Source organism: Poromitra crassiceps, assembly GCF_964638095.1.
Source record: "Poromitra crassiceps genome assembly, chromosome: 3".
Classification (NCBI taxonomy): domain Eukaryota; kingdom Metazoa; phylum Chordata; class Actinopteri; order Beryciformes; family Melamphaidae; genus Poromitra; species Poromitra crassiceps.
Genome location: NC_139625.1, coordinates 90,160,992 through 90,180,231, shown reverse-complemented (window position 1 = coordinate 90,180,231; position 19,240 = coordinate 90,160,992). Strand labels below are relative to the sequence as shown.

General features: G+C 42.1%; 1 protein-coding gene across 1 annotated transcript; it reads right to left on the bottom strand.

Moving 5' to 3' along the window:
• Positions 1–3,219: 3,219 nt before the first annotated feature.
• hs1bp3 (HCLS1 binding protein 3) lies at positions 3,220–15,052 on the bottom strand. Its single transcript, XM_083632858.1, has 7 exons — positions 14,902–15,052; positions 12,242–12,407; positions 10,216–10,423; positions 9,605–9,797; positions 8,839–8,963; positions 6,521–6,656; positions 3,220–3,961 (listed from the first exon to the last, which is right to left on the bottom strand). Exons 1-7 carry the CDS (start codon positions 14,925–14,927, stop codon positions 3,730–3,732), a joined length of 1,086 nt encoding a protein of 361 aa, XP_083488984.1. The 5' UTR covers positions 14,928–15,052; the 3' UTR covers positions 3,220–3,729.
• Between the last annotated feature and the right edge of the window lie 4,188 nt (positions 15,053–19,240).

The window sequence follows — 19,240 nt, the reverse complement described above, 5'->3', positions numbered from 1 at the left end:
TTGATGAAATAGTTGTAATGTATTTTCATTTTGTAAAATGCTTATAAAAATAGTTGTACTGGTTCAAACCAAACGGTACAGATATATTTAGAAACAGCAGAGATGGCATAACATCTCACTGGGACCAAAACGTAAAACAAATGCAGGTTTAAAGATAATATTTTTTCCAATGTTTTTTTGTTGTTGGTCCAAGTGAAATGTTCTATGGTCTCTCCCGATTATAGCGTTAGCTGAACCGTTTGGTTCGACAAACTATTTTATAAGCATTTTACGAAATGTCTATGGGAAAATAAATGGCGGATGAAATTCTCTGGTACAGTGCTGAAGCAGGAAGTAGGCGGTCACTTTGCCTCTCTATTGTTGCCCCTCTAGTGCAGGTTGATCATTTTATTTTCCAAACAATGTGGCATCCTTTCGTTCCTAACACATTACCAAGTCCATGTTAGGAAAGATATCCAGCATGATTTTCCCCCCCATTGAGATCTGATGTGTTTTCAAAGTGTTCCTTTAATTTTTTTGAGCAGTGTACGAGCAAGATTTTCAATTGTTATTAACCCCCATGTTGCATGAATTAATACTATACCATTGTTTACTTAGTATAATGAGTGACCATTTTTGGTCACTCAATATGTTAATACCAGATTGGTGCATTTTTTTTTTTTTTTTTTTTGCCAAACCTTATACCCTCAGATGACATCATACATACCCAAATGTTTATTCATTTTCAGAATTTTAACCCTTTATAAGCCACTTTGTTTTGATTATTTAAAAAAATGCTTTCTATTTGTTTCAGCTTTCCACAATTTCCCACAAAATACAATTCCCACCCAAAGTTTTTGGGTGGGATTAAACAGTCTAAATGTAATAACGATGCCTCACATCTTACCTTTAATAGTAGATGAGACCTGTCTTGATGATGCAGTCTGTGTGCGGGCCGAGCAGATCAGGAAGAGAAATGAAACGGTGAGAAAACACACGGGGGTACAAACGTTTTGCACAGGGTTAGGGTTACACAATGTTTCCCAATAAAGTCATTAGCTAATAAAATGTCTCTGTGTTGTTATTTAACTGTTTGAAGGGATTTTACAACGTAAGAGATTGCAGGATTACGTGGACACAGCACACAGAGTGTTAACTATGGCCCAGGCAGGAAGGCTTCCCCGCACGGCTGAGACGCTGCAGTGACATGGGCGACAGACTACAGTGAAGACACATCTCCAACCCAAACAGTGCTCCACTTAACCACCACCTCTTGTGTAGCCCCCAAGGTGTAATGTATGTACAATATTTACAAAAAATACTAATTTCATCCAGGTAATGTTACTGTTTGGCATATTACTATTATAGGGCATGGGCTTCACCATGACAGTTCCACTTTAAGTTAAACATATTGCTCGTCAATACACATTTCACCAGAGATTACTAAAAAAGAATAAAAAGAATTGCCTCTTTGAGGTTGGTTCAATGTTCTTCTAAGGAAAGAGTCCTGAATTCTCCGTCCTGTGTATGGAATGGAAAAGGTAACAGTCAATCTGAGGACTGATTTACAGAGGTGAATACCAAACATGACAGGCCTTGCAGGGCAGGACTTACTCGCAGAGCTGGAAGCAGATCGTACAGGGGTGGAGCCAGTAGATCCATGTCCTAGAAAGACGCTCATTTACGTTTCCATCACCTGCACAGTGCACAGACATGGCCAGACAAATGTCAATGGAAAGTATTTGACAAGTCATTAAATGTTCAAATCCTATTTAATTTAAGAGTTGTGACCAGCAGCTCAGCATGTCATTCTGTCGGTTGGCCGGTCCCCAACAATTTCACCACACTTAGGTTAAATGAGGCAAGGTAGTCGTGTCATGTGTGCGCGTGTGTTTCTGTTCATGTGAATTGACGGAAAAAGGGGGAAATGGGGGCCATATTTAATAACTGCAGGGTGGCAGAGTAGAGTGGATCCTGCATCTGCCACCATGAATGTTACAAAAGTGTGTGTGTGAGAGAGAAAGCTTGAATTCATGTACATACACATACAGATCCTTTAAAAAAAATTGAATATCATGGAAATACCATGGATGACCGTGGGCTTCAGCGGATTGTCAAGCAGATGATTAAAACATTTGGCGGAGATTCAGAGGGAGTGGGCTGAGGCTGGAGTCAGTCATAACTGAGAAGTAACTGCTGATTTTCTTCACACTATTCTAATTTCTTGAAATACTGTTTTGGGGGGTTTTCTGGAGCTGTAGGCCAAAATGATGAAAAATGACACAAATAAAGGCTAGAGATATTTCACTGTGTGTGTAATGAATCTATAATCTATGAAAGTTTCACTTTTTGAAAGGAATTATGGAAAAAACTACCTTTTCCATGATATGCTAATTTTTTGGAAAGGATCTGTACATTGTAGCAGCTACTTCGCATTTGTGCTTGTTACTTGAATATGTCGGATTAAATGCAACACTGGCACTAATTGTTCCAATCACGTCTCGTTCCACATATCTGATGTGAAATCATTGCAAGTTCAACGCCATAACTTCATGTCAAATCAGAACTGTTCAATGTAGCCGAATGCCATGGTAATTTTGTTGGAATTACTGCACCCACTAATTTAGGGGTGCCAAATGAACACAGTACTATAATCAAATTCAAATTAACACAGTACTATAATCAAATTCAAATGAAGACAGTACTATAATCAAATTCAAATGAAGTACTGACCACAGACTGTAGAAAGAGATGTAATGCAGGATAGCCAAGCGAATGTGTTTGGATGGAAGTTTGACGCTAGGCCAATCAGAGGCAGAGAGGGGCAGGTTATGCCTTCGCATAGCCTTCGCCATCATCCGAAAAGAAATATCGCCTCCGGGACAACAACGCTTCCTACCCAGCGTGTGCACGTCTTTCCGACAGGGGTGGTTGTTATGGCAACTATCAACAACAACAACAACAACAACAACAACAACAACAACAACAACTACTACTAACTACTACAAGACATAAAGACCGAAATAGGCTACGTTGTTTTCTGTAAAAGTGATAGTTTTACATGTACAGTGTTTCCCATTGTGTCTGTTTAATAATACAGATAAATGTGGAATATAGATTTGGGCTTTTTGGGGTGTCTTGTTGTGTGTGGCAGACCAGTTTAGTTTAGTCACTCACGCTACATGATAGAACTAGCGCCAACACAGATCACAGACTAAAGGAGTTGCTTATTTATAATTTTATTGTAAATTAAGATTCTATACATTTTAACATGGTCACTGCAGAAATACAAATGTTCCCATCATTCTGTTTTGAATGTCTTTTTTAACAGTTTTGAGAACAGTGTTAGATTTTTTTTGTTGCAGTTAATACATAGTGTTTTGCAGGTGGTGGAGTGTGAATCAGAAACGAGTTCATTAATTTTGGGAAATGTAGTCATTAAATCCATTTTGTATGAAAGCAATGAGAAATGATTCACAGTTTGCTCCACATAGTCAGGTTGTGTTTCGCTGATGGTGTGAAGAGTTTTTACAATGTGACTTCAGTTTGGAGCAACGTATGTTTGCAATAGAAGGAAATTAAAATAAACACAAAGTTATTTGCCCATATTAAACAAAATAAAATGCAGTGCATGACATACTATTAACCTCATTTCCACCATGATACTGAGAAATGCGACACCAAGGCTGTCTATAGGAGAAGTATTGCGAACTGCACAGAAAGCTAGCGGTGCCCACATCCACAAGGCATTTAGAAAAGATCCTGATCATCGTTAGCATCCAACTCATTTTGTTGAATGTATTGAAGGATGTCCATTTGGTCGTTAAGCTGATCTGCAGCTACTGGTGGATTCTTCAGAGATGTCCCAGTCCGCGAAGTTAAAGCTGGGGGTTTCTCAGCTGCTTTTGGCTTTGGGCACAGAGGTGGCTTGTCCTTCATCTGTTTTGTCACCTTAAGAAGCTTGTCAAAGTCCTCCTCAACCCTAAAAACAGAAGGGCAATGGGCAGTATTTTAAAGCGGTATTAAGTATGCATGTGTGCAAGAATCGGTCATATCAATGGCTTCAGAACAGAGTCCAGGCCAGAGAGTGAGTTTTTAAAGCCAGAAACCTTAACTCATTCTCTGCCAAAGACGTACCCGGACGTACTTTTAACAATGGCGTTCTGTGCCAAAGACGTACTCGGACGTACTTTCATGTTTTGGCTGTTTACATTACATCAGACACTTTCCCAGCCTGTGACATTGTTTCAAGTCAAACTGATAAAAGGAACCCGCTAGTTTAGTATTTATGGGTGGAGCCTGTGGTCGAAACAGAGTCCGATCCAGAGTTCTCGGCTGGCGACGATGGCGAGGAAGACGCCAGCGTTTTTGTTATTGCTCCACGACGGAGCGCCATGGCGACGAAGGCTCCCCTTCACAGCATTCTGGTCTGACACAGATGAATCGGAGGAGGAGAAATGAGTGCCACTTGGAGAGAGCGATGACGATGGTAAAAAGTAGCCTATTTTTTGTATCGCGTTTGAGATGAAATGATCACACACACAACATTCGAGTATAATTGTCACGCATTGTTTATAACTTATGCCGCCGGCATGACTCGCTTCACGTTTCCTCTTGCCAGCTCTCTCTCTCTCAAGGGAGAGCTCCCTTCACACTCAAGGGAGGGGGAATCACATGGATACGTCAAACGCGTCAAACCGCGTCACACACCCGTCCCCAGCAACCAAGGCGAAACATGTGTCACATAAACATTTCAAAGTTTACAGCACTAACGTAGCTATTGTGTGATCTTCTGTGCTAACGTTAGTTATGAGAGGTAACGTGACAGCAGGTAACGTTACAGCACTCGTTATTCCTGTGTGTGTGTGTGTATGTGTGTGTGTGTGTGTGTGTGTGTGTGTGTGAGAGAGAGAGAGAGAGAGTGTGTGAGTGTGACCACATAAGGGTTCGTTCCATTTGTTTATGCTTTTATCAAGCTAAGCTAAAAATCCACATGGCAACTGTAAAATACATTCTCTTATTTTTTATTTATTTATTTGGGAAAACAAATACTGTATATGTCTGATGTGTCACTGAGGCAAAAAATAAAAGGCTCAAAAGAGAGTTCTGCTTGAAACGGTGTCCTTCACTAAAAACCTATTTTTCTCATATTTCTGTCCAAAGGAGGGCATTTTTAGTGAAAACAAGCTAACTTCCACTGCTTGTAACTAAACAAGGAAACATGGGAGAGTTTCAGTTTTTTACAAGGGGTAAGAAGAGAGTCTCTGCTTTATTGTGAGATATGTTGTGTAATTTTATTCCTAGCACAGAATATTCTGTGGGTCCTGGAAGATCAGGAAATATGCTCAAAATCCTGGCACTGGGAGCACACAGACCGAAATGACCCTGGCAGAGAATGAGTTAATTAATTAATTGGATTTATATAGCGCCTTTCTAGACACTCAAAGCGCTTCACATATCAGGGGAGGGAACTCAACTCAACCACCACCGATGTGTAGCACCCACCTGGGTGATGTGTAGCACCCACCTGGGTGATGCACGGCAGCCAGTTTGCACCAGAATGCTCAACCACACATCAGCTATCACGGTGGAGAGTTGAGGACTGAATGTGCCAATTAAGTAACAAGGGATGATTAGGTGGCCATGATTGAAGGAAGGCCTGTTTTTTGTGAATTTATCCAGGGCACCGGGGTGACACCCCTACTCTTGTGAACAGTGCCGATGGGATCTTTAATGACCACAGAGAGTCAGGACCTCGGTTTAACGTCTCATCCGAAGGACGAGCCTTAGCACCTGACCCACTTATTTATTTCAAACAATAGCTGAAAATGTCGGAAAATCAAAAATCAAACCGGTTAAACAAATGACATGACGAGTCTTGTTTGGCCTTTTTCTCATTAATAACACAATAATAATAATAATGTCTGTCTTGTAATTGGTCTTATGTAGCACGGTTTTCCTTCCAATTATCTGCACTGATTACATGATTTATTTTATTTTTAGGGCAGCATTGGTCATTTTTATGAGCCAAGTGTGTTTTTCTCCAAGCCCTGCTACACTGCTACAGCACTAACTGACTTTAGCCCTGCTACAGCACTAACTGACTTTAGCCCTGCTACAGCACTAACTGACTTTAGCCCTGCTACACTGCTACAGCACTAACTGACTTTAGCTTGAAAATATGTTAATTATAAAGTACATATAAAAAGTATGTGTGCTGCTGTCTGCTCCTCACCCATTAAATCAAGCCCTATCAAGTCTATTTCTTATGGTACACGTTCTAGTGAGGAGATTCCCTTCATTCAACTGTGTGTATACATATATACACTGTATATATATATATATATATATATATATATATATATATATATATATATATATATATATATATATACTGTATATAATATATATATATATATATATATATATATATATATATATATATATATATATATATATATTATTAACTAAAGTCAAACCTAAATGTACATACATGTATAAAATAGAAAGGCAGAGTTCAGTGAACCTGGCTGGCTCATACCTGAAGAGTTCGTCTGTGTCATCATCCAGTCCTAAGGCAGAGGGCTTTGCCTGCTCATATGCTGTTGGAAGCAGCAAGGAGTCTCCCAGAGTCACTGTCCCACCAAGGTCCTGATCCTCAAACAATTTCACATTCCCTGTTCAAAACAAAAACACCACTCTGCATAACACAAGGTAAACTAAGCACCACTCTGCATAACACAAGGTAAACTAAGCACCACTCTGCATAACACAAGGTAAACTAAGCACCACTCTGCATAACACAAGGTAAACTAAGCACCACTCTGCATAACACAAGGTAAACTAAGCACCACTCTGCATAACACAAGGTAAACTAAGCACCACTCTGCATAACACAAGGTAAACTAAGCACCACTCTGCATAACACAAGGTAAACTAAGCACCACTCTGCATAACACAATGTAAACTAAGCACCACTCTGCATAACACAAGGCAAACTAAGCACCACTCTGCATAACACAAGGTAAACTAAGCACCACTCTGCATAACACAAGGTAAACTAAGCACCACTCTGCATAACACAAGGTAAACTAAGCAGCACTCTGCATAACACAAGGTAAACTAAGCACCACTCTGCATAACACAAGGTAAACTAAGCAGCACTCTGCATAACACAAGGTAAACTAAGCACCGCTCTGCATAACACAAGGTAAACTAAGCACCACTCTGCATAACACAAGGTAAACTAAGCACCACACTGCATAACACAAGGTAAACTAAGCACCACTCTGCATAACACAAGGTAAACTAAGCACCACTCTGTCTGCATAACACAAGGTAAACTAAGCACCACTCTGTCTGCATAACACAAGGTAAACTAAGCACCACTCTGTCTGCATAACACAAGGTAAACTAAGCACCACTCTGCATAACACAAGGTAAACTAAGCACCACACTGCATAACACAATGTAAACTAAACACCACTCTGCATAACACAAGGTAAACTAAGCACCACACTGCATAACACAAGGTAAACTAAGCACCACTCTGCATAACACAAGGTAAACTAAGCACCACTCTGTCTGCATAACACAAGGTAAACTAAGCACCACTCTGTCTGCATAACACAAGCTAAACTAAGCACCACTCTGTCTGCATAACACAAGGTAAACTAAGCACCACTCTGTCTGCATAACACAAGGTAAACTAAGCACCACTCTGCATAACACAAGGTAAACTAAGCACCTCTCTGCATAACACAAGGTAAACTAAGCACCACTCTGCATAACACAAGGTAATATTGTAGGGAAACTATTTATCCTTCCTATAATAAGAATGCAAAGTGTCTGTGTGTGTGTGAGCAGAATTGTGTTCGGCCACAGCTCTGCCATTTTACGTGCGATCGGGCTGAATCTTTCAGGAAGTGTAAAGAGCACCCCTGTGGGTGACCGAACGGAACTGGATTTTTCAAATGGGTAATTAGGGCTGATTAATTGCCCTAATTACCTAATAACCTATTACCTACCTATGAATTACCTATGGGTCGGGACCCAATTTGGGTCGCGGACCCGTGAGGTCGTCATGGCAACTCATTACAGTATGTTTTTTGGGGTCCCAGGGAGACACAAAACTTTTCTTTTGGGTCCCAAGATGAAAAAGTTTGGGAACCCCAAACTTAAAAAAAAAACTTAAAAAATGAACGACATGAAAATATTTATGAAATAAATTTGAAATTTCCATGACTTTTCCCAAACTTTTTCCCAAACTTTTCCAGGGCATGGGAATTGTATTTTAAATTGAACCCTGAAAATTTAGTTTGGATGTACTTGTACTGTTCAGTAACTTGCAAAATAGTCTTGAGTGCTTTTACCTCTACACTATCCAGATGCCCAGAGGTGCAACAATTATAATGCAAAGCACAATTTTTATGTTAAAGGAAAGGATTCAATTATATTTGTTAATACTAAAGTACATATCATTATAGAATACAAAAATATCAAATTTTGCTGTCAAAATATCTAAGCCAAAATCTAAGTGCAGAGAAGAAATCCAGGAGAAGTTTCAAGAGCGCACAGAAGCAGTTTGAGTGTGAGTGCAGGAAATCTGTCCAAGCACAATCTTTTTTGAGTGCAAGCACAGAGTTTGAGGACAAGCAGAGCAGATCTAAGCACACGCAGGGGCTTTTGAGTGTGAGGGTGGGGTATGAGAGAAAGACCATGCTCTCAAACTGATAGACCGCGCTCTTGGATATTGATAGGGATGGCATTCCATTCTACCACACAATCTCTTTCTTAAGAAGATGTAACAACAGAAGCAAGCAACTGTGTGTGTAGACATTTTGGCTGTGTTGTGCTCACCCTCCTCAGCTGGAACATGAAATAAGTCTGTTTCTGTAGGTTCACAGTCTCCAAACAGCGATGCCTTCTTCACAGGTTTAGGTTTAGGTTTAGGCTGTGGAGGCGGCTTTGCCTTCTTCTTACACCTGGATAAAGGATAAAGACCTTTAATATAGATAGACACACCCCACTGCAGGCTCCGCCGATAATAAGAAATGCTACTCTGCTGGTCTCTTAAATGGGCGGTCACCCCTCCCCTTGAAGTGTTGTGAGAGAGAGAGCCTGGTGATGCGGGGTTAGTGCTGACCTAGCAAGATAACTTGAGCTAGAGATTGTGACTCCACAGACACACCACACACATATAAACACAAAGCTACCCCTTGTTAGCTCAATCTAAGTGTACGAACTTCACATCTAGCTTTAGCTAATCGCTCCCTGCTAACATGAGCTCCTGTCCCGCCAAATCTGGCGAGAGTGTGTTGCTGAGACAGAGACAGGTCTGGAACAAAGTTAATTTTCTCCTGATCTGTCTGTCAGAAAAATGCCATTTTAGTGTCAGAATGTTCAGAAAATACGTGGCTTCGGAAGATGGGCCCAATATTGACTTTGATGACTATGGGGGGGCGATAGAATCTGTCATAATCTGAGATCACGTTCACTCCTCCCATTGACTCCAATAGACTCAGGACCTGCTGCTAGTCTCCTAAGTGGGCGTGGCCATGGGTGGCACAGATACAGGAAGTGACTGGAAGTTGGGGTGTCTCGATCTATATTAAAGGTCTCTTACTTTATGTCTCCCAGAGGTCCAAGGTATGACTCCTCCTCTTCATCATCTCCCTCTTCCTCCATGGGCTTCCCTGACTGAAGACTAGGAAGTGATGCCCCAGTGTCCTGGAAGAAGTTGACTTCGTCCTCATCATCTGGCTCTTCACCGAGTAAAACACTCCGATTTTTGATGTCTCCTTCAGCAGATTTAGCACCTGTAACAATATACAGCTGCTCAAAATGTTTATTCACCTTGGTTACTTTTTGTTTAGGGCTGCAACTAACGATTATTTTGATTGTTGATTAATCTGTCAATTATTTTCTTGATTAATCGACTAGTTGTTAGGTCTATAAAATGTCAGGAAATGGTGGAAATTGTCGATCAGTGTTTCCCAAAGATGACATCCTTAAATGTCTTCTTTTGTCCACAACCCAGAATTTTGACTTTTTTTTCTTCTTCTTAAAAAAAATTACAACCGATGAATCCATTATCAAAATAGTCTGCGATTAATTTATTAGTTGACTAATTGATTAATAGTTGCAGCTCTACTTTTGTTAATGTTGTGCAAAGATTTGAACACATTTACTTTACAGGCTCATGAGAAATAATAGCATGGCAGAGTTGAGCATTACCTAAGAACTCCAGCACCACTGAACATGCAGCAAGTGTGGGATTCTTAGCGATAAACTTGAGCAGGTCGTCAAAAGCCACCCGACGCTCTCGAATGTCAGCCTCCCCCACAAACAAGGCCTTACGTGGCATGGCTGGCAAGGCAACGTCTGGATACTGGGCCACCAGCCGGCTATGGAACTCATCCAGGTCGCTATACTTCTTGGAAACCTGTACAAGATGAAAGTCACATCAGTTTGACTCCATGACACGAATGCTCAGGGATTTCTACCCAGCTGGCACTACCAAAACACACACACACACGCATATCCACTACATTTCTACCAAAACACACGCACTTATATCCACTACATTTCTACCAAAACACACTCACTTATATCCACTATACATTTCTGGGGACAAGAGGCACAATTAGGGATTATTTGGTCATTGTGATAAATGAAGTCACTAAACAATCAATCACATCTTAGAGGGAACACAATCTTCAATGCTATCCTGATAATAACCGTACAAAAATAAATAAAATGTCAATGTCTTAGTTATTGAAAATGCATGGTTAATAAGTTATTAACCATGCATTTTCATTGATTTATTTTCATTTAATGAGTTTCAAATTACAGGGACAGTGCATAAACATTTCTCTAAATGTCCCAGTTTAGCCAGCTTGGCTAGTTTTCAACCGTAGTCCCTGGGCAGGTATGATGGTGACAACTGCAAAGACATCAAATACATTAAAACAGGAACAGCAGACACTGTACCTGTAGCGGCGCACACGTCATAACATCACATAAAATAAGAGGGGATAACAATATAAAACATAAAACAAAGCACGTCAGGATGTTATAGAGTATGGTCACACACTTGTCTCTCAACCACGATTTTATGTTGATTTTAAAAGAAGGATAAGTGTCACAGTTTCTGAGCTGTAATGGGAGACTGTTCCATGTGTGAGCTGCTCTCACTGAAAAGACTGTTCCATGTGTGAGCTGCTCTCACTGCCTGACTGAAGGAATGATACAATCCCCTCTTGCCACAGACCTGGTGCGTCTGTCATCAGTTGTTTTTTGCTTTATAAAAGCACTAAGGGGGGGAGGAGCCAGGCCATGTAGAATCTTATAGACAAGACAGGCATCTGAAAATGTAATGAAATTGTCCCAGCTCAATAGTTTTTGCAAAAAATAAGAAATAAAATGTCAATGTTTTAGTTTAATGCAAAGGCCATATAATTTGCTCGTTTATAACTCACATATGAAAAAAAGGCGCGACCTCAAATTATCCAATCAGAGAAAAGTTGACATTTTCTGGGAAACGGAAGGTCGGATCGCGATGCCTATAAAGGACTATGTATTTTTTCACTCCGAATCCAACGCCGCCATCGTGCATCTCTACGAGTTACGGTTGTGGAGATACGTCCGCCCTGCCTGCAGGACTACAGGAGAGAGATAGAGGACAGGAGATACGTCCGCCCAGCCTGCAGGACTACAGGAGAGAGATAGAGGACAGGAGATACGTCCGCCCAGCCTGCAGGACTACAGGAGAGAGATAGAGGACAGGAGATACGTCCGCCCAGCCTGCAGGACTACAGGAGAGAGAGAGGACAGGAGATACGTCCGCCCAGTCTGCAGGACTACAGGAGAGAGATAGAGGACAGGAGATACGTCCGCCCTGCCTGCAGGACTACAGGAGAGAGATAGAGGACAGGAGATACGTCCGCCCAGCCTGCAGGACTACAGGAGAGAGATAGAGGACAGGAGATACGTCCGCCCAGCCTGCAGGACTACAGGAGAGAGATAGAGGACAGGAGATACGTCCGCCCAGCCTGCAGGACTACAGGAGAGAGATAGAGGACAGGAGATACGTCCGCCCAGCCTGCAGGACTACAGGAGAGAGATAGAGGACAGCGGGGGGTTGGGGGTTTCAAGTCACTGACCAAACACTCTATTTCAGTGATTGCTGTCAGAATATAGAGCCATTTAACACTTATTTTAAGACAAAAACATCGCTGAATGCAGCTTTAAGAGCACATACCACCAGTTGGATGGTGTCTCCAGGCTTATGCCTTGGGGATTTGAAGGCTGCCAGCCTTGTGACCACAACGACCTGGTACTCCACATGACCGCTCATCATGGCCCCACGCACCTCCTGGTAGAGAGGCACCTGGAGGTCGATGCCTGTGGCTTCATTCTGGATGGCTCTGGTGAGAGAAGAACACAATTCATTCATCTGCAGCACCACACCATAGAGACACATTCTAGATGAAAATATTCTCCACCGGTTTCCACTGGACTCCTGTAATCAGTTCCTCAGCAAGCAACTACTCAATTCTCCCACCCGTCCTTTGTCATTTGATTGGTTGAAAATGTTTGATCATTGTCTCAAAAAATCGCTCTGAGATGGAACCAAGAATCATTCTAGTTGTCATTTTGGATGTTTTATAGCTGCCAATTTGCCATTCTATTTACTTAGCCTTATCTTTTGATAATTATCTTTATAGTTATCATTCTAAGTGTGAATGGGCGTTAAAGAGCATGGGGCAGGTTAGAGACCCCAATCAGTCAATGTGTAGGTGAATTATGGAGGAACTCGATTTTCACATTAAGACACTTACATATACACTACAGTGACTTCTGGGGTCGTTTTACTTTTTTAACTTTTATTTTGACATCTTGGATCCCAAAACTCTGACGTCACAGTGGGGAGTCGCCAGGCATGACCGTCTGTCCCTCTGTCTGTCCCTCTGTCTGTCGTCACTTAGGTCAGGGCTGTCAGTCACACACTATGGATGCTAATGCCGGTTTTCAGGAGGAAGAGGAGGTAGCAAATGTTTATGCACATGCATACGATGGCCTCAGCCTAATTTTGACAGTGAAAGAGAGCAGGAACAGCCCAGCTATGAAACAACGGACCGCGGAGAGAGTTGAGAAATCAAGCGAGGCGAGCGGAGGCGGGCCGAGGTGCGGACTGTAATTCGATACACACACACACGCACGCACGCACACACACACACACACACACACACACACACACACACACACACACACACACGCGCGCGCGCGCAAAAGTGACGTATGTGTCCACTGTCCAGCCATCTGGCCGAGTTAGAGCCGAAGTCCCGAACACAGTGAGAAAACCTCCCGAAGCTGCTCCTGCAGCGGGGTGCATATTGTCCGGCCAGCCGACCGAGAGGCATGCGAGCCGGGCACAGTTGGGGTGTGTGAGGTGGCTGGCTGTGGAGGTGGCGGTTTCTCCTCCTCCTTCTTTCTCCCGCACAGCAGAGCGGACCCCAGGCTGCAGACAGCCCGGCGCGGCGCAGAGCAGAGCAGAGCAGAGCAGAGCAGAGCAGAGCAGAGCAGCGGTGCTGTGCTGTGCTGCGGAGGAAGGAGCCGCAGCCTCCCCCTCCCTCGAGTGAAGAGAGACGAGAAAGAGAGCGTATCACACAGCGTAGACACACACACACACACACACACACACACCCACACACACACACACACACACACACACACACACCGAGAGAGCGAGAGAGAGAGAGAGAGAGAGAGAGAGAGAGAGAGATAGAGCGTGTCACAGCGCAGACAAGCACAGTGGGAGGGGAGAGGGAGACACGCACGCGGGAGCCACTCCCCACTGTGACGTAGCAGGCTTTTTCTTGTCAGATTAAAAGTCTCTTATTTCCTTCTGAAAAAGGAAGGTGTTTTTCTCCATATTTTTTTTCAAACTTTTTTTTTTTTTTTTTTTAATGATGCATTAACTTTTCAAATGGACATAGGGACAAGGTTAAGTATACATTTAGCAAAGGAATTACCCTGCTCCATGCTCTTTAAGTTTGAAGTACAGTACGGAGATTTATGTTTAGCCTCACTTTAAAAGGTTACAGTAATTCCACGTTTTAATTTCTAACTCATAAGTAGCCTACTTTTACACACACACACACACACACACACACACACACACACACACACACACACACACACACACACACACACACACACACACACACACACACACACACACACTAATTAGATCAGTGGGTTGCCTTGTCTCAATTAGTGCCCAAATTAAACAGCCTAATCTGGACATTTAAAATGATATAGGCCCAACTAATACAATGGGCCATTTTCACATCAACCGTTTTGAGGCGGTAAAGCAGAAAGTAAAGTGTAACCAATAACATTAATGAGGAGCCTGGCACTGGAACACCTAAATGGAATGGAAGGGAACCATCATGCTGCTTTAATTCCTGCTTTACCCCCTCAAAACGGCTGCTGTGAAATGGGTCTAGGAGGGCTGAGGACCTTTAGTGAATGCTTGGAGTCATATTCAATTCGGCAAACAAAGCTAATTTTGTTAACTTTTACAATTTAGCCGTGGAGGCTGGTTTTGAGTCTCAGTCTACACCAATTATAAGAACTGACATTTTATTAGATCAAGTGCTACTTGGTGGATTGTATGCCGAATAAATAAATAAATAAATAAAAATAATAATTTATGGTGGTAGTCTAGTTTGGCCACTTTAGTCCGACATTAATTGCAGTTTAGGATTAAGTTTTCTGCACAGCCACAAGAGGAGAGCGGTAACGTTTACTTTTTGTCTTGTGCTAGTCTGTATTATCACCACATATTCCTAACGTCATTCCAGACAGTTTGTTGACACTTTTGAAGTCGCTTGTCAACAAAGTTTCGTCTCCTACCTGCTGGTTATTAATCCGTCGGGCATGATGACGTTTGTGGATCAAGTAGTCAGCGGTTTGTTTTGCTGGATAAAGTTACTTTGCAGAGAAAGGCACGGGGACTGGATCATAAACTCTCTTCCTATTTTCCGGTCTCCTGACTTGTGCGTGCTTCTCCATTCTCCACCTAAAAAACACGTCAAGCCAGCCAGAATAAAGCATGTGACTTCCAGTCACAACCTTCAAAATAAAACCCTCACTGACGTCATCATCATCATCATCAGTATTAATATTATTATTATTGTTGTTGTTGTTATTGTTATTATTATTATTATTATTATTATTATTATTATTATTATTATTATTATTATTATTATTAGCTGGCATATTTGCAGGGCAGATATCAGCTGGTGGGCTTTAAGGAAAGACTTATCAAACTGGTCATTCACGCCATGACAAAACGTGATCACAAGAGTGTGCCACTGACATGGAAATGAGCCTCGGCTTCAACCTCTCATCAGGACTGCTTTGGTGAGTCAGTCCGCTTAAATACTTGCCTTTAGGCTTCAAGGCGTTACTAAAAGATGCTGATCTGATCTTAAATACTTGCCTTTAGGCTTCAAGACGTTACTAAAAGATGCTGATCTGATCTCATAGTAATATGTTATGAGGATGTTCTACTTGTCCTGTGAATGCACATCAATTATCTGTAGCCTACTGCACTCTATCCTTACTCATTTATGAGAACATCAAAGAGAAATATTTATTTGGCAAAATTGGCCATACTCACTCTGACTTGACATCTATCCTTTCCACTCACAGAGCAAAAGGGCCAGATTGGTGCACTTACAAAACAAGTACAATTCTATTAGTCATTCAGTTTTATAGCATTCAAATGAGTATTGGTGCTTCGTATTACACACATAAATGACACTAGAGTGGTGGTTCCCTCTGTGACATCACGTGCACACCCCCTATATGAAAAGTATCTGCCTCTGTGACATCACGTATACCCTCTATATGAAACGTGTCACTCTGTGACATCACGTGCACACCCTCTATAAAACCTGTCACTCTGTGACATCACATGCACACCCTCTATATGAAACGTGTCACTCTGTGACATCACATGCACACCCTCTATATGAAATGTATCTGCCTCTGTGACATCACGTGCACACCCTCTATGAAACAGCCTCTGTGACATCACGTGCACACCCTCTATATGAAACGTGTCACTCTGTGACATCACGTGCACACCCTCTATATGAAACGTGTCACTCTGTGACATCACGTACACACCCTCTATATGAAACGTGTCACTCTGTGACATCACGTGCACACCCTCTATATGAAACGTATCTTCCTCTGTGACATCACGTGCACACCCTCTATATGAAACGTGTCACTCTGTGACATCACATGCACACCCTCTATAAACGTGTCACTCTGTGACATCACATGCACACCCTCTATATGAAACGTATCTGCCTCTGTGACATCACATGCACACCCTCTATATGAAACGTATCTGCCTCTGTGACATCACATGCACACCCTCTATATGAAACGTATCTGCCTCTGTGACATCACATGCACACCCTCTATAAGCGTGACGACCCTCCCACTCTCCTGGCCCTGTCTTGCAGGGGACTGTATTTGGGTTCAAGGCTGATTGGGTGCACCTGGGCCCCTGCACTCATGGGGCTTAAGCAGACCTTCAGACTATTCAGTCTCTCTCTCTCTTCACCATCACAGATGCACCGTTTGTTCTTTTGTTTCATGTCGTTTGTGTCGTCTACTTATTGTGTCGTATAGAGAGAGGCTGGGCTTTAGCTTATTGTGTCGTATAGAGAGGGGCTGGGCTTTAGCTTATTGTGTCGTATAGAGAGAGGCTGGGCTTTAGCTTATTGTGTCGTATAGAGAGAGGCTGGGCTTTAGCTTATTGTGTCGTATAGAGAGAGGCTGGGCTTTAGCTTATTGTGTCGTATAGAGAGAGGCTGGGCTTTAGCTTATTGTGTCGTATAGAGAGAGGCTGGGCTTTAGCTTATTGTGTCGTATAGAGAGAGGCTGGGCTTTAGCTTATTGTGTCGTATAGAGAGAGGCTGGGCTTTAGCTTATTGTGTCGTATAGAGAGAGGCTGGGCTTTAGCTTATTGTGTCGTATAGAGAGAGGCTGGGCTTTAGCTTATTGTGTCGTATAGAGAGAGGCTGGGCTTTAGCTTATTGTGTCGTATAGAGAGAGGCTGGGCTTTAGCTTATTGTGTCGTATAGAGAGAGGCTGGGCTTTAGCTTATTGTGTCGTATAGAGAGAGGCTGGGCTTTAGCTTATTGTGTCGTATAGAGAGAGGCTGGGCTTTAGCTTATTGTGTCGTATAGAGAGAGGCTGGGCTTTAGCTTATTGTGCCGTATAGAGAGAGGCTGGGCTTTAGCTTATTGTGCCGTATAGAGAGAGGCTGGGCTTTAGCTTATTGTGTCGTATAGAGAGGGGCTGGGCTTTAGCTTATTGTGTCGTATAGAGAGAGGCTGGGCTTTAGGCACTTGGCTACTGTTCATTTCGCACCCTGACTCCACCCACACAGGCCAGCCATCCCACTGTGCCCTGGCCTAAGTCTGACCACTCTGTTTGGCTGGAGGGGTCACTGACAGTGGGTCCGAAACCACTATTGATCTGTCTGCCCTGCGACCTAGACAGACAGACAGACAGTAAACACCCAGGCAGACAGATATAGAGGCAGACAGACAGACAAAAGCAAGCAGCAAAGGCAACAGAGAGGAGGAGGTGAGCAGGTCAGATCTCTTCGCTCACTTGATTTCTGTGAATTACATTTATTTGATCTTATGTCTGGCCAACATGAGTCGACTTTGCTCCCTAATTTGTCTATCAAAGCTTATCTCCTGCAAGGGCCTGTTCTGACTGACCAGTGACCACTGACGGTCAAAAAAAAGAAAGAAAAGAAAAAAGATTGGAACTTATTGGACCGTCAAACCATATAAAGCAGAGGTTTTCAAAGTGGGAGGCGGGCCAACCAGTTTCTAGGGAGGCTCAGTGAATGGAAGTGAAACAATTAAAAATAAAACTGCAATGATAATTTAAACAGATACAGTAAGTCACCAACAGCAGTGATAAAATAAGCATTCAAATAATTAAATTAATATAATATCATGTGCGACGACTAGTCAACAAATGGCTTGAACAACTCCTTGTCGATTAGGAAAATCTTTGGTCGGGGACAGCCCTAAAATTGAGTATTTATTCATTGTATTTAACTTCCGCATTAGGATCAAAGGAACACTCCGCCCATTTTCAACCAGCTTTGTCTCATTAGAACATCAGTAGTATATCAGAAAACTGTAAACTGTTTTGAAGTCTGTCATTTAATTTGACAGTTATTGAGTGTTAAAGTGTGGACCAGTGACATCACTGGTCCACACTAACTCAAATTAATAACTCATGAACTCTCAATAACTGTCAAACTAGATGAATGATGAATAGTTTGACAGTTATTGAGAGTTGATTTGAGTTCATGAGTTATTAATTTGAGTTAGTGTGGACCAGTGATGTCACTGGTCCACACTTTAACACTCAATAACTGTCAAATTAAATGACAGACTTCAAAACCGTTTACAGTTTTCTGATATACTACTGATGTTCTAATGATACAAAGCTGGTTGAAAATGGGCAGAGTGTTCCTTTAAGATTGTGCCTTTTTTCTCCCCCTTATTGGTCCTATTCTTTATTGATTCCCTTATCAATTCATCCTGTATACATTTTCAGTGGCACAAGACAGATATTGATGTGTAGTCTCAGAATTACTTTACAAAATAACAGTCACATTTGGCATAATATTAATGGCATACTTGAGAGAACAAAATTCATTCAGTCAACATCCCAGAACAAAAACAAAATATTTGTCAATATTGATCACTTTATTGGGTATTTGAAGTGCTCCCTTCCCGTAGTTACTATATTTCCGATAGCAATTGAAAGCAGCATCTGCAGCTTACTACTGTAGTGACGATGGGATCGGTGTGTGTCCAGCCAGGCCAGATAACCCAGAGGTCATTTCTCCCCTAAGTCTATGAATGTCTCATCTCCTCACACAGAGGAGTTGATATTAATCAACCTGGCCAGACATCCAATGCCATCTTGTCAGTGACTTTTATTGAGGGAAAAAAAATCGGTAACGCTTTAGAATACAGCCCGGAACTTGCAGGGTAAGTACAGTACAGGGTAACAAAATCTGTACTTACAGAGTAAGTACAGGGTACAAAATCTGTACTTATAGGGTAAGTACAGGGTACGGTAGAAGATGTGACTTTACCGCGCCCCTGTAGTTACACGGTAGTTAATATGTAAC

What these genes read in the sequence shown, in the direction of transcription:
- hs1bp3 (XM_083632858.1), bottom strand. Translation starts at nt 14,927, where the DNA reads ATGCCCGACGGATTAATAACCAGCAG. An exon ending in GGACCTCTGGGAGACATAAA is followed by an intron (nt 8,964 to 9,604) that starts GTAAGAGACCTT and finishes TCCTTTATCCAG; the next exon opens with GTGTAAGAAGAAGGCAAAGC. An exon ending in GACACAGACGAACTCTTCAG is followed by an intron (nt 3,962 to 6,520) that starts GTATGAGCCAGC and finishes TTCTGTTTTTAG; the next exon opens with GGTTGAGGAGGACTTTGACA.